We start from the raw sequence: 14068 nt of genomic DNA on the forward strand, positions 1-14068 counted from the left end.
TTTATAGTCTTTTTAGTGCTTTACTTGTTTAGCATAACTCGCTAATAAAACATCCATAACTTCCTGTGACTCTGCAGTTTTAGGATCACAAGCATTGCCCTTGAGCGCCCCCTGCCTAGAGGCCAAAGAACTGCAGGCATCACCTACTGTACAACCCGTTCTTTGCACTGAGCTACACTGGAGTGCTAATCACCGTCTGTTTGAACGAGTCGCTTTGAAGCCACCAGCCGCCATATTGGTACTCCCTATTTCCCCCCAGTAACTAGGGAACATGTGCGGTACAGCATCGAATAACGAGGATTTTCTCATGTTCAGGGGGGGCTTAAAACTTTTAAAATGTCAAATGCCATATACTTTTATGTTATGTTCTAAAAATATCAAGTACTGAGAAAGTCATGTGCTGAAATATTTTGCATTTTATTCATTTAAATAATATGTTTAACATTTATAAATATATAAATAACAATGTACAAAAACATATATTTACATATGTGTATACATATATACATATACACATACTTATATATACATATATATATATATTTAATATGAATAACATGTAAAATATTTCAGCACCTAATTTCCTAGTAGTTACTAGTGTTAGTACATCCACTGACTGTAGAATTACCTGTGAAATATTTTCACTCAGCCAGAAAACTGCTTGTTGTTGCAACCAAATCCTGTGGGATTCTGTGAGAGTAGGGAGTAGCAAGATGGCGGCCAGTGACTTCAGTTTTTCGGCAAAATCAGCACTCCAGTGTATTATATAGCTCAGTGGTTCTTTGCCGTTTATGATCGCCCAGCAGCACGAAAACCTGTTACCTGCGCACAGTTTGATGACCAAAACACAATTCGTAATCTACATACATTAAATTGTGGAAAATCAGTTCATAACTGTTTGAACAATTTAATTTATGATCTAAAGACAGGAAGATGCATTCACAGAATGGAAGCCAGCGCAGTTAACATGGGATTGCGCAATCCCAGGGGAGACCAAGCTCTCTGCGGCCTTATCTGCTTCGCTATCAAGCGCCACCAAGGATTTACATCAAAAATCGCGAAAAGTCTGCGATTTTAAAGAGTATGATCAAAAATGAGGAAATTAGATAAAAAAAATGCTTATTACAAATGACTAAGTGAATCAAAATGTATATTATGTTATTATATATTTTCTTTCTTTCCATGATAACAAGTGAGGCCTGGTCTCACTTGCCTCCCCTGACTGCACGTCTCTGGTGTTGCTGGAGCTTTTTATTTTCTACCACACTTTTTTCTTCCGCTCAACCTTCTATGAATCTGCTCGGATACAGCACTATGTCAACATCCAGCTTCTTCAGCACTGACCTTTTGTGGCTTACCCTCCTTGGGCAGTGTAGCAAACTGTCTTCAGGACATCTGTCATCTTCCCCAAGGATGTATAGGCCATAATATAGCTATTAAATACCATTTATAAAAACTTTTACAAAAATGTTTTTTATTATCTTTGATTACTTTATTTTATTACAGCTCTTTAAATCGTCTGTAAGCCATAATCATCATAATCATGAAAATAAATAAAGACAGGAAAGAGTTCCCTCTGTTAATTTAATGTATGCATTAATTTAGTTTTACTTTCTGAAATGACCGAAAAAAAATAAAACTTTTTCACAATATAATTTTTTTTAAAGATGTGCACACAGACATGCTTATTGGCCAATTGAAAAGTATAGAAGTTCTTCTCGTTTTCCATTTCCAAAAATGTTTCTATTTGTCTCTTTAGTCAGCTGTTTTATTAATCATGTTTAATGTCTGTGCGCCTCCGCTTCTAAGGCCTTGAATTAAAATTTTAATCTGAGGAGTCTCAGTCTCCTCTGACGGAAGAAGTCTCTTTGTAAATGAGATGAAACCTTTTAACAAAGAACCTGTCCCAAAGACCAACTCCGTTTTTTTTTCATTGTTACATTTTTGCCTTGTGTTCAACGCGATCATGGGTAAAATTGCTGACTTGACATCCTCCAAAGCCACATTAGTTCATTGCTACCAAACGTGGCTGTTCAGATTCCTGTATCCAAGCATATTAATGGAAAGTTAATTGAAAGGATAACATGTGTTAGAAAATATGTTTATAGGCCAGCAAAAGCAGCTGAATCCTAAAGAATGTTGTTGATGCAAAGCCCACATTAAGAGTTTGGGGTAGCATCACAAGGCACACACTCTGACTGGAATAGTCTACCCACACAGAGTGGTCCAGGACATGGACCACAACTGCTGCAGCGCTGATCTTAAGCCATTCCTAAACCAGAGACATCAGAAGTGTCTTTTCAGCACTGACTGGTCTAAATATATCTCAGTCGCAGGTATGAATCATCTAGACTCCTTAGGTCACCATAGACCTCTTCATGTTATGTTCCCAGACTAGAAACAAGGAGAGACTACACTGACTTTAACTGCTACTAAGCTGTGGAACCAACTCCCTAAAAAAGGCTCTAAAATGACTAAACGCTACAGCCTACATGTCTATCAGAAATAAATAAAGTTAGAATAAATAAAATTGTTCATTGTTTAAAAGGCCTGAGAGTAGAAATGAGATTTTGAGATTTAATGGTGGCTGTCTGATCTGCAAAAGCCCTTTCACCCCAGGCACTGACCTGGAACCAACTTTTATAAAAAAGCTTTACTTCTCCTTATTTGGAGCTAATTAATCATTATTTTGTGCAGCTAGAGGGAACTAGAGGTGGCTGACTGTCATGGTCAAAATTTAAGGTATCAGAATTTTCATTAAAATATATGCAACTTATCTTAATAATGACCCCTTAAAGGGCTTAAAAATAAAATAATGACCCCTTAAAGGGCTTAAAAATCTGTTACCAAGACTTTGATAAAATATACCCTCAGCTCCTTACACATGGGGCAATAGTCTTAGCAGTGTTCAGGCCAAAATGTGTCCCTTCATATTTCAATAATATGTTCAAGGATGCTGGAGAGACATTCCTCTTTTTTTTAAATAAATCATTTCCTTAAAACACGTGTAGGAATACAATAAAAAAAACATTAAAAATAAAATGTATTGTATGCAACATAACTAAAAAATGAAAACATCTTAAAAGTTATTTTGTTAAAACACTTTTCTATGCCGGATCACAATCAACATTCATGGTCTAAACAACATCCACAAATAGCTACAGGAAGAGTTTAAAAGTTTTATTTTTCTCATCACAACATAAGTCACTGCAAAAAGATTTCCAGGGATCCCCGGGACAATTCTCGCCCATACAAGTAAGATAGAAAAAGTGAAAACTCAGAAATATCAAAGTGGTTTCATTGTAAAAAAGAAAAAAAATGCAAACACCAAGGCACTGACGAACAAGGAAAATGTATAAAAAGCCTTTTGCTGCGTGATGGCGCAGCAGTTTGAATAACTGTTGTAAAAATACAGTACTCTGAACATGACAAAAGTGAGGTAAACCACCCATTGCTTTCTGTTTGCAGTAGGGTTGTCTAAATATTTCGATATAATCGATACCAAGAAAATTGATTATTCAAATAAACATGTGTCAAAGTCATACACTGATCAATTCCCGTTTAGCTAACAAAAACATTGTTTGGAGGTATTTCCCTATGAGGCAAATGGGGAGGGGGGGGGGGGGGGGGGGTGGGGGGTGGAGTAAAAAAAAAAAAAATACCCAAAAATGCCACATGCTAGCTAACCCTAACAACAAGCTACCGCAACAATGTTGATGTTTGAGAGCAACTTTAAAGGGTTAGTAAAGCTCCTGTATCTGCAACAGCGAACTATTAAACCTCCCAGATGGCTTAAGCTAATGCTGACGCTTAAATATTAGCTTCACGGACAGACCAATGACAGGGCCCTGTTACTCTGAGCTCCCCATCGAAATGAGCTTCCACTTGGTTCTACTGTGTTATGAACTAATTAATTAACAAACGAAAATGTTAATCAGCTGACAGCTTGTTTTCTTTTTACATGGTGAAAAAATGTGTGTGTTTAGTTGTAGAGCCACTAGTGGCTAATAATACAGGTTATGGTAGAGCCACACTGAAATTAGACCAGGGGAGAAAAAAAAGTAGGAACCACCACCAACCCACCCTGCTGCTATAGTTGATTGCTAAAGAAAAATATTCACCAAAATTACAAATTGTACAGGGTTGTTGATCAATATATTTGCATGGACCAGATCTTTGTTTAAACTGTAAAAATATGTTTTACATGCACCAGAGGAGGCGCTCGGACACTGCTCACATCAAAAGTACTAGGGAAAGAAAAAAAGTCTAACTAAACATAAATTAAAAACGAATTGTCAAATCTGTCGTGTAATAAAATGTTTTTTTTTTATTTGACAGCATTCCCATTAAATTTTTTTAGTCTAGGCATCCTAATTTTATGTTTCAACACCAAGGGGTGCTGGACAAATGAGCGAGTGTCTGTGCAAGCTTTAGGCATTCATGTGACATCATGCTGGTCACTAATTGGGTACTTAAATATTCTCCTAGGAGAACAGCCATTTGCATCTGTGGCCAATCAGCACATTTTGTGTCACTCTTGATCCAATCAGATCAATTCATCAATCCTGTCAATCAAAGTCACCTCTCCTACAATTTAGATGTGCAAGCATGAATGTCCCTCACATGATGCAAACAAGAGTCGGACTACGACGACAAGGCAGGAGAAAATGGCGAAGTGAAACAAAATTCGGTCATTTATTCATAACATAATTTCGCAAATGCCCAATGGAATAAACAAAACAAAACAAAAAAAAAAAAAAAAACAGGTAAAGGAGTCTAGACTATTTAAAATCCAGCAATTGGCAAGTGAACGTAGAAGGATTATTGGTCAAGTAGAGTTTATTGTGGTAATCCCCAAGTCTCCAGTACCCCCACTCCATATACACATATATATACATACATATATATATATATATATGAGAGAGATAGATATATACATATACATATACATACATATATATATATATATATATATATATATATATATATATATATATATATATATATATATATATATATATATATATATATATATATATATATAAACAAATCTCCAGCCACGACTGTATCAGATATTTGTTTTGAAACACAAATACATCTTAGTTTAGAATTATGCTTTATTTGTCCCTCAGTAGTAAATTGTATTTGTATCAACAGCAATTAGGAAAATGGAAGCACACAGTTGTACACTAAAGATAAGCCCTTATAATAAATCAAAATAATTGGATGACTAAATCAAAGCTAGACAGTTCCATAAAAGATATCAACACTTTTACTCAGGGTTGTTTACCGTTTTGCCAATCGCACAAGTAACCTTTTTAAATTCTATATTTTTCTAAATAAGGGCAGACTTGTGCCCTTCTTCTTGGTGTTGCCCCAGCTACAAAAGTAAAAGATTGTCATATTTTAATCTTTTTCTTAGCTAGAAAGAACCCTGTGCTTTTAAAATGATTTACTGCGGTATCGATAATGGTATCAAGTATTTTTCTCTAGTATCAGTATCGAGTTTAAAATTTTATTATCGTGACAACCCTAGTATGCAGCACAACTTCTTTCATGGGCCAAAGCAACTGTTGGATCATGACACATGGCTCGATGTGCAAATACAAAAAAAAAAAAGTTATTTTTTCAATAGGAGTCACATTAAGGTCGTAATGGCTTTTTAAACCACCCAAAACAGCAAAGGTTTTGGGTGGTTTCATCCAGGCATTTTCAGTGGGTCTAATAGCTCAGTGAGGCTGTGTTTCTTTCAAACAGGAGGATTAATTTGAAACGTAAACAAAACGTGAACATAGCTCATTGATTAGGCACTTTTTGTTATTCCCTGACATAATAAGAGGCCATGGATTTATGGTAGGTCAGGGAGACAAATTGACTGTTTTAATCTAATGGTTATAACCGGTGGAGTTGCGACTCTAACCTAATAATTGTTTGTAGAAACACCATGTGAGCTCGACTTGATGTGATCATCATCCAATATGTCCGTAGGTGGCAGTTTGTTGAAGATTTTCCATTAGGTACTACTCATACATACATATGAATGAAGCCTGGCTCGCATACAGATATGATGATGATGATGATGATGATAATGATGAAAACAAAAAAAACGAAAGAAAGAGCACTACAACTAAAATAACAGAGAGAACCCTCTTCATCCAGCTGAACTTTGCTTTTAGGGTAAGAAACAGAGTGCAGTGACTTTGTACCAAGCAAAAAATAAATTATTTCAATTTCCTTCTTTGTTAAAGTCTAAAGTCCTCCCCATCCTTCTGCTTTTGTGCATCATGCACAGCTCTCCTCCTCAGTGGCACATCGATCACAGGTACAACAGCGCTTTCAGTCCAACTCCCACTTTCACAGGGATTGTGGTTCTCCTTACACAAGTTCTTCAAGCTCAACTTTTTGACTTGCTCCTGTCGACCCTCTGATCATCTTCCTTTTGTTCCTGTTACCTCAGTCGTAGTTCCTCCCATCTTTCTCCTCCCTGCTTCTCCAACGGCCCTCACATCTTGCGTATGACTATAACGGTGGTAAGAACACCAGCCAGGAAAACCCCTAAGGTCTGCAATGTGGACGACCCGAAGTAGGAACGAATACCCTCCTAAAAGAGAAGAGAAAAATTATGGAGAGGCATAACTAACGGTTGTCTGACATAAAGGTGAGGAAAATCTTTTAACCACCTCGGTTTACAACGTAAAAAGCTTAATTAGAGTCAGACCTAATAAATATCCCTTTAAGATAGTGGAAGATTTAAATCTTCAGAGTTTGGAGAACTAATTAAATTGTTCAGACTACAACAAAGTCTGGTTTCTTGGGCGCAGAACATAAAGAATTGAGGATAACCTTAAAACTAGGGCTGGGCAACAAATGGATTAACTTGAATTTATAATTTTTTACATATTTTTTTAAGACAATGCATTCATTGGGCTTCCATGGAGAGAACAGCATGCTATACTGAATATATGGTTAGGAAAATATGTTGTCAAAAGGGATTTTTTTTTTCCATAAGACACTTTACACATTTACTTTTTTTTTTAGGTTGGTTTAGAGTTGCACAAGTAAAGTCTGTTCTTAACTCTTTCTGTAACACCACTCGCAGCAAAACATTTGTTAGATTTTCATTGCTTACAACGGCAGGGCTGCCATCTTATTTTACAAACAAGTTTCACTGCTTGTATTTGGTTTCATTTTAAATTCAGGTCAACTGTCAGACGAAATGCTTGACATGAAAGCAAGTTTTTAAAACAAATATCTTTTTGTGAGAAAAAAAAAATTATTAATAAGATTTGGTATAACAAAATCTGAGATTTTTATTAAACCATATCGCCCAGCCCTACTTAAGACTTTTGCACAGTGTGGTTTGTGATGATGAACAAATGTAATTAATGATGCGCTCCAGCTGTATTTTTTTAGCTGGGTCCTTACCCAGCCGCCTTGCTCCCTTATCCAGTTGATCAAATTATTCCGGAGGTAGTCTATAGTCCAGTTGATAATTGTTCTGATGATTTCAGGGATTTCAGTTATAAGGGCCTAGGAAGTATAAGGAAAACTTGGTTTATTATTAAGTAATAACTCCACAAAGCACAAGAAGAGGTATAACAGAGGAGCTTGACTTACTTTTATGACAAGACGACAGGCAAAGTAAAATAGAGCAACCACTCGACCCCAGTTGAATCTACCGTCAGAAAAGATCTGACAGGCGACTTTAAAGAACACGTCTTTTGTTGGGATGAGGGCAGAGTCATTGATCATCCTGAGGAATACATTATAGATGAGTTTATTTGGGACTGGAGGTTTGTAAGTGTACAGTAAGAATAAGCATTTGGACTTTTGGTGTTCGAATGTGGAGAGCGAGTCTACCTTTGTAGCTCAAGGTTTCCATCCAGTTCATCTCCGATCTGCTGAAGACACTGAGCGAGCTTCTTATGGTTTGGGTCACACAGCTCCTTTGCGCCCAGCTGTTCCCTGGTCACGACAGCGTCGCCATCTACATGCCGTTGAATCCGCTCGTAGATGAAACTAAAGGGCAGAACACAGTAAAATGGTTGCTCTGCAATGCTGAAGATTTTGCAGATAGAAAATAAACAAAAAACCAAGGAAAGCCAGTTTTCCAGATGTAAAATAAGATCAAAACTGAAAGAGTATCTCTTTCTTTATCTCCTATAATCTCAAAAACACAAATGAAAAAATAGAAAGAAGTGTTTGTTCATTTACCCTGACTAACTTAACAAAAAAAAGAAAAAAAGAAATCCAATATGAAACTAAATTCCTTCTCTCAAAGGGAAATTACAATACAATAAAATGCCATTTTAAGCGTCTACTGACAGTTACTTGTTGTCTGGAGGTTTGTTTTACAGCATGGGAATTGTCTCTTGTTAGGCTAATACAAAAATATTGATTCAAAACTTTTGCATCTGGATTATTTAATCGCGGTTAGCAATATTAATACAGCAGGTTTGTTAAAATGTACTAAAAGCGTTATTAATATTACTCTGCTACCACAAAAGCCAGCAGCATAAATGCTATTAGCAACACTACTGTTTTTTTTTTTATGAGGTAAGAAGCAGCTGTAGCCGCTTAAATAAGCCTTAAAATGTGTTTTGGGGTGTTATAATGCAATACAACATACGCTTTAGGCTCATATTGTAAAGGTTTGCTGCAGGTTCTGCTGTCTTTTACCAAAGTAGAAACTTGTTGAACCGTTTTTAGGCAAACAGTCTCATGTTATCTTGGGCGTCCAATGCTTAATAGTCCAAAACACCTGAGAAGTAACAGACAGACCTTTAAAAACAGACAAACTCAACGAAATGCCTTTATAGCTTCATAAAAAAAACACACAAACCAGCTCGATCCAACACGTAGAGGTCTTCTGAAGAGATTTTTTTTTTTTTAAACTGAGCGTTTCAGACACTGTGTCCAATGTACTTGTTATGAATAGTATTGTTTTCTGGCACTAGCGAATGTAGAAAGAGAAGAGAAAGATGTTCAGCAAACGGCCCAAGACCAAAAATCAAACTTAGGAGAGCTGCGCCGAGGAGCGTCGCCTCTGCACATGGCAGGACTGCTCCTGTCCTTACTGAGCCATTCTGGGCATGGTTTTAATTGGTGATTTCAATTTAAAAACAGCAGTACTATTAAAAGTATCACTCCTGCACTTCTTTGGTGTGAAGAGCTTTCCACAGTTTGTCCATCTACTCATTTTCTGTGGTGCCAGATAACAAAAAACAATAAAATGGCATGCACCTGCCTTTTTTTGAAAGCTGATCACCTGATCGCCAACGTGCTACTCATCTTATTGCATGCCGTGGACAGTGACGCTTGAACAGTGGTTCTTCAGCACAATCGCATGCATCATTACATCTTTTCCTAAAGATTAGCGTTGGACAATGTTAGGAAAAACATGCGGATGTAAAAATGTTTGTTGAATATTGCGATGAGAACCTACTGATTGGGAATGACCCCCATTTTCATTATTCCTCTCTTTCCATTTTGTAATCAAGGTCGTGCCACTAAAACCACATGCTGGCTACGGGTATCATCAGCAGTAAATGAGCATGGCTGCATTGCATTTAAAATGCAATGACTTAATATGAAATCAGAAATGTCTACGTGTAAACGTCTTTTTCCTTCTTTTACATAACTGTCAGAATTTAATGCTTCCTTGTATCTTTTGTGAGCTGTAGAGTGGAACAATTATTAGCACTGTTGCTTTGCTGCTAGAAGGTGCTGGGTTTAAATCCCAGCCAGCACCTTTCTGCATACAGTTGCATGTTCTCCCCATGCATGTGTGGGTTGTCTCAGAGCCCTCCAGCTTCCACCCGCAGTTCAAAACATATGCATCTTATGTTATTTAGTCACTCTAATTACTAATAAAAATCATCCTTATTTGGCATTGCAACATTTTGTACATTCCAATGAAATGTGTCCTCTGCATTTTACCCATGCCTTAGGGAGCAGTGGGCTGCCACTGGGCAGCACCCAGGGAACATTCTGTATCTAAGGATACATGGACCAAGAGTGGCAGTCTGCGGGATTTAAACCAGGGAATGTGCTGCCTTCCCAGGATGCTCTGCTCTAGCTACTAGGCCACCACTCCCACATAAACTGACGTGAAGCCGCCTGTCAATCAATCTTGGAGGCTCATCAGTAGCTGACCAATCAGCGATTTGTCCCAGAGCCAAACAGCCCTTACCTGCAGAAGAAGCTCCCTCTTTCCCTCAGACAAGATCACAGATCGCATTGTGGTCAGAAAAATTTAGTTAAAAAAAAAAACGTTAGGGATAATTGTACATTTCCTACTATCAGTTAGAGGGTGTTTATTTTGCCGAAGTCTAAAAGGAGTCTAGTAAAACGTAGAAGACATGCGGCCGATCGACCTCTTAAACAGCTGAACCCAACAGTGTTCGACAAGGAATTACCGCATGTTCGTTGGTATAAATCTAACTAAATTTTTGTTCATAAACGTACGGTTAATGGTTAAATTAAGGGGTAATGCTTAACTCTGGTTCTGCTGTGTTTCGGATATCTGTATGTTGCAACTTCTGGTTCCCTGAGTTTTTTGTTGTCAGCTATGATCAGCTACCAGCACCCTGATTTGGCACAAAGCTTTAAATATGTAAAGTAAAATTTGCATTCCTAATACAGAATTTCACTGTAAATTATTTTCGTGGAAGATGATGACAGCATGAAAACATCCACTGCAGTAAGCATTTTAAGTTGGGTATAAGTTTGCTATTTTAACAAGAGCTTTAACATCAATTTGTCCATGGTTACCTTGAAATAAGTTAAATGACATGATTCATAACTCTTTTGGAAATTTGTTTCCCATGTTTGTTTGTTTTTTTTTGCTTTAATCTTGATAGATAAGGCAAAAATACCTGTTTTAACCCCGTCAGATTCACCATCAGCTCACATTGCACAGTTTGCATTATGGCCTATTCTGATCAGTTCTTGAAAGCCGGCCAGCAATGCAGTCGCTACAACTTTTGATCATGGATCCGCGGATTCATTAACCTTTCCTGCAAGATGAATTCTTGTGGTATTTGTGCGTTCATCATTAATCCATCTTGTACCGCTCCTGCTTATACCGTTTGTGTCAGAACTAAAAACGCTTCGGGTCAACCACGTTGCAATACCGAGGTTTAAGGCGGGATACTAGTGCAACGAAAGCAAGTGCGGCTGAGCCCACAGCCTACCCAAAACAAACATGGCAGCGCAGGAGGACGCACGCGTAGCTGCTGCTATCACATCTGTTTGGTCAGAATCCACAATTTCTTCTTTGAAAGAAGAATAGGACGAAATGCCTTGACTAGCTTACCTTGTGGTTTTTTCATGATGACTGCTGCTTTATTTTTTAATTTGATACTGCGATTGGCTAAAGCCGACCTTTGGTAGGCGGGCACTAGGAGTCGCTTCGCCCAATCAGCTCAAAGTTCTGCTGAAATTCCCTCTTTTCCCCAAACTGAATCAAATGGAGCAGTCCCAGATGGATAATGAGCATAACTAGAGCGCATTGTCACATTATCGATCTGGCTGGCCAGGTTACGGATGCGACAGTTCGACTCATTCCTAGCTCTATGACACGAGAGAGAGAGACACTTTCTGAACCGTCTGTGTGCAAAATTAAAACCAAAATTAGTTAAAAACTTCTCTGTGGGAATTTAATGGCAGTTTGTATTTGAAATAGGGCTGGACAATTAATCACATTTGCAATACAATCGCAATAAAAAAAAACAGCATGCAATTTTTAGCTATTTAACAATTAATGGATAAGACACATCCTTTAGGCTTCGCTAATATATTTAAAGTGGATTTGCCTCACATGGAAGGAAAGAGAGTTGCAGCAGTGAGATAATCTAATTTGCCCGTCAAACTGTTCAATACCTAGACGTGTTTCTTGGTTTCACTTCGCACTTTATGTTCAACTACACAAGCTATTCTCTTGAATAAGAATATTCTGATTACTAAAAAAATATATATGTTTTTTTTTATTGTCTTCATTTACAAACATCTTTATCTACAGGGCAATTTTGTTGCTTGCGGCTAATGCAGAGAAGTCAAAATTAAAATCGCAATTATGATTGAAATAAATTGCAATTCAGATTTTTGGCATAAAACATAATGAAAACAAATTTATAACATCGCACAGCCCTAATGAAAATCGCAATTATGGTTGAAATAAATTGCAATTCAGATTTTTGGCAAAAAAATTATGAAAAAAAAATTCATAAAATCGCACAGCCTTAATTTGAAAGTGACAAAATGTTCTAAAACCCTTGTGAAATTAAGGTGACATTGATATTAAAATAACGACACTGAAACTTAGGGCTGGACGATATAGAAAAAAAAGCATATAGATAAAATAGACATGAGATTGATCCATATGGATAATTATCAACAAATTCAAAACATATATTTTAAGTGCAGCCCTGGCCATTTTATGCCGTTGTTTAGCGACTTATTTTTCGATAAAGAACACACAAAGACTGAACTCAAACTCAACCCAGTATTCAACCAACTACTAACCAAAACAGCAAGTTTAAAAAAAAAAAAAAAAGTTCAAGCGGCATTTGTTATTGTTTGGGAGGATGTAATGACTGTAGTATTAACCTACATGGCTAGAATGCAAAAGCAAGGAAAATTGTTCTTATATTGAACTTTTTATTGACCCTTTTATGTCTGTCATCGATATCTGTCTATCAATCGATATATATTGTTATTGAATTATCGTCCAGCACTACTGAAAATAGACCTAATCCTGACAGATATCCAATCTAAAACTGCTCAGAGAAGGAAAACCAAGACAGCAACACAATGAACCAGATTATATGATTATACAACCAGATGGACTTCTAAACTGAAACAGACCATGTTTAATGTTTATGACCTCCCCGTCCAGTTCAACTGCTCTAAGGTGAAAACAAAGGCCAGACGCGAAGCGAACTTACTCCTTTAACAGCACGGCTCCTACTTCCACAATGGGATCCGGCGGTGTATTTCCTGAGAAACAAACAAAAGGTCAGGATGAGTCACATCATGTAAATGCTGAAGCACCAGCACCAAAGCGAAACTCCCTTTTCAATTTCCAATAAAAAATCGTGACAAAGCGTCTAAGCCCTCACGGAACGTCGCTTGTTGTTTTGTTACCGTCGAGGTTTAAAAAAACAACAACAACAACAACACACAAACACTTCAGGAGAAATTAGCGGTTCCACGTGAAAGCCATTGAGTCAGTTTTAGCTATTATTCAACAATCTCCCCCTCTCCTTCTTAACGCCGGTAACTTGTAGCCAACTGGCGGACGTTTTTTTTTTGTTTTTTTTTTGGCGTGAAGAGGAGAATAGTAATGATTTTTTTCTGTATTATATCTCTAAAGGGAGACAAAAAAAACAAACCTTCAGCATCAACGCTATCACTTAGCGGTTTTGCTAAGCTAGCCCCAGGCAACGTTTTCTTTTTTTCTTTTTTTTTTCTCTTCCGTCCGTCGGATTAACCAAAAACTAAAACCTCCGACGCGAACCGCTGACCTGAACGCATCCCTACACCTACCAGACAATTGTGGACACTGTCACGGCGTAAATGAATAAAACAATATAAGGAATGATAGCCAGTACCTTGGTCACCTCCACCTCCTTCTGCCATTTTGCTTCTCTGCCTAACTACTTCCGCAAAGTCATGTGACCCCCCGCCCCCCCCGGTCCCTCACCGGCTCCTCCTCGGTGCTGCTGATGGTGAAGCGAGGCGCAGACCTGAAGGGCTGTTAGTCACCGCCGCTGCACACCCAGACACTGCGGAACGAATCATCTGTCATTCGCATGAGGAAATGACTCCTGAAAGGCAAGTAAAAATAGAAAACCAAATATGGCTTTGATCTCAAATAGAGATAAAACGCGGCTGCATTTTCGGTCAACAACAATAGCATTGAAAAGTAAAACTGAAAAAAAAAAAGAAAAAACAACACAAAAGATGATTTATGTTTTTTATAGATATAAACGTTCGTATTAAAATGCATTGTTTTGTAATGTATATAAAAGAAATAGCTGACCCAGACAATCACCAAATTTGGCCA

At 37.5% G+C, this 14068-nt stretch overlaps 1 protein-coding gene across 1 annotated transcript; it reads right to left on the reverse strand.

Moving 5' to 3' along the window:
* Positions 1-5703: 5703 nt before the first annotated feature.
* LOC118556547 (apoptosis regulator BAX-like) lies at positions 5704-13679 on the reverse strand. The gene is made up of 6 exons (XM_036147845.1): positions 13614-13679; positions 12948-12999; positions 7861-8019; positions 7618-7753; positions 7426-7530; positions 5704-6601 (listed from the first exon to the last, which is right to left on the reverse strand). Exons 1-6 carry the CDS (start codon positions 13639-13641, stop codon positions 6503-6505), a joined length of 579 nt encoding a protein of 192 aa, XP_036003738.1. The 5' UTR covers positions 13642-13679; the 3' UTR covers positions 5704-6502.
* Positions 13680-14068: the final 389 nt, after the last annotated feature.

The sequence above is a fragment of the Fundulus heteroclitus genome, chromosome 16 (assembly GCF_011125445.2).
Source record: "Fundulus heteroclitus isolate FHET01 chromosome 16, MU-UCD_Fhet_4.1, whole genome shotgun sequence".
Taxonomy (NCBI): Eukaryota; Metazoa; Chordata; class Actinopteri; order Cyprinodontiformes; family Fundulidae; genus Fundulus; species Fundulus heteroclitus.

Excerpts from the sequence above, each read along its gene's own strand:
- LOC118556547 (XM_036147845.1), bottom strand. The coding sequence starts at position 13,641 with ATGGCAGAAGGAGGTGGAGGTGACCAAG. Across the intron at positions 7,754-7,860 it reads GGAAACCTTGAGCTACAAAG|GATGATCAATGACTCTGCCC; the intron begins GTAGACTCGCTC and ends TGTATTCCTCAG. Across the intron at positions 6,602-7,425 it reads TAAGGGAGCAAGGCGGCTGG|GAGGGTATTCGTTCCTACTT; the intron begins GTAAGGACCCAG and ends CTTCTCTTTTAG.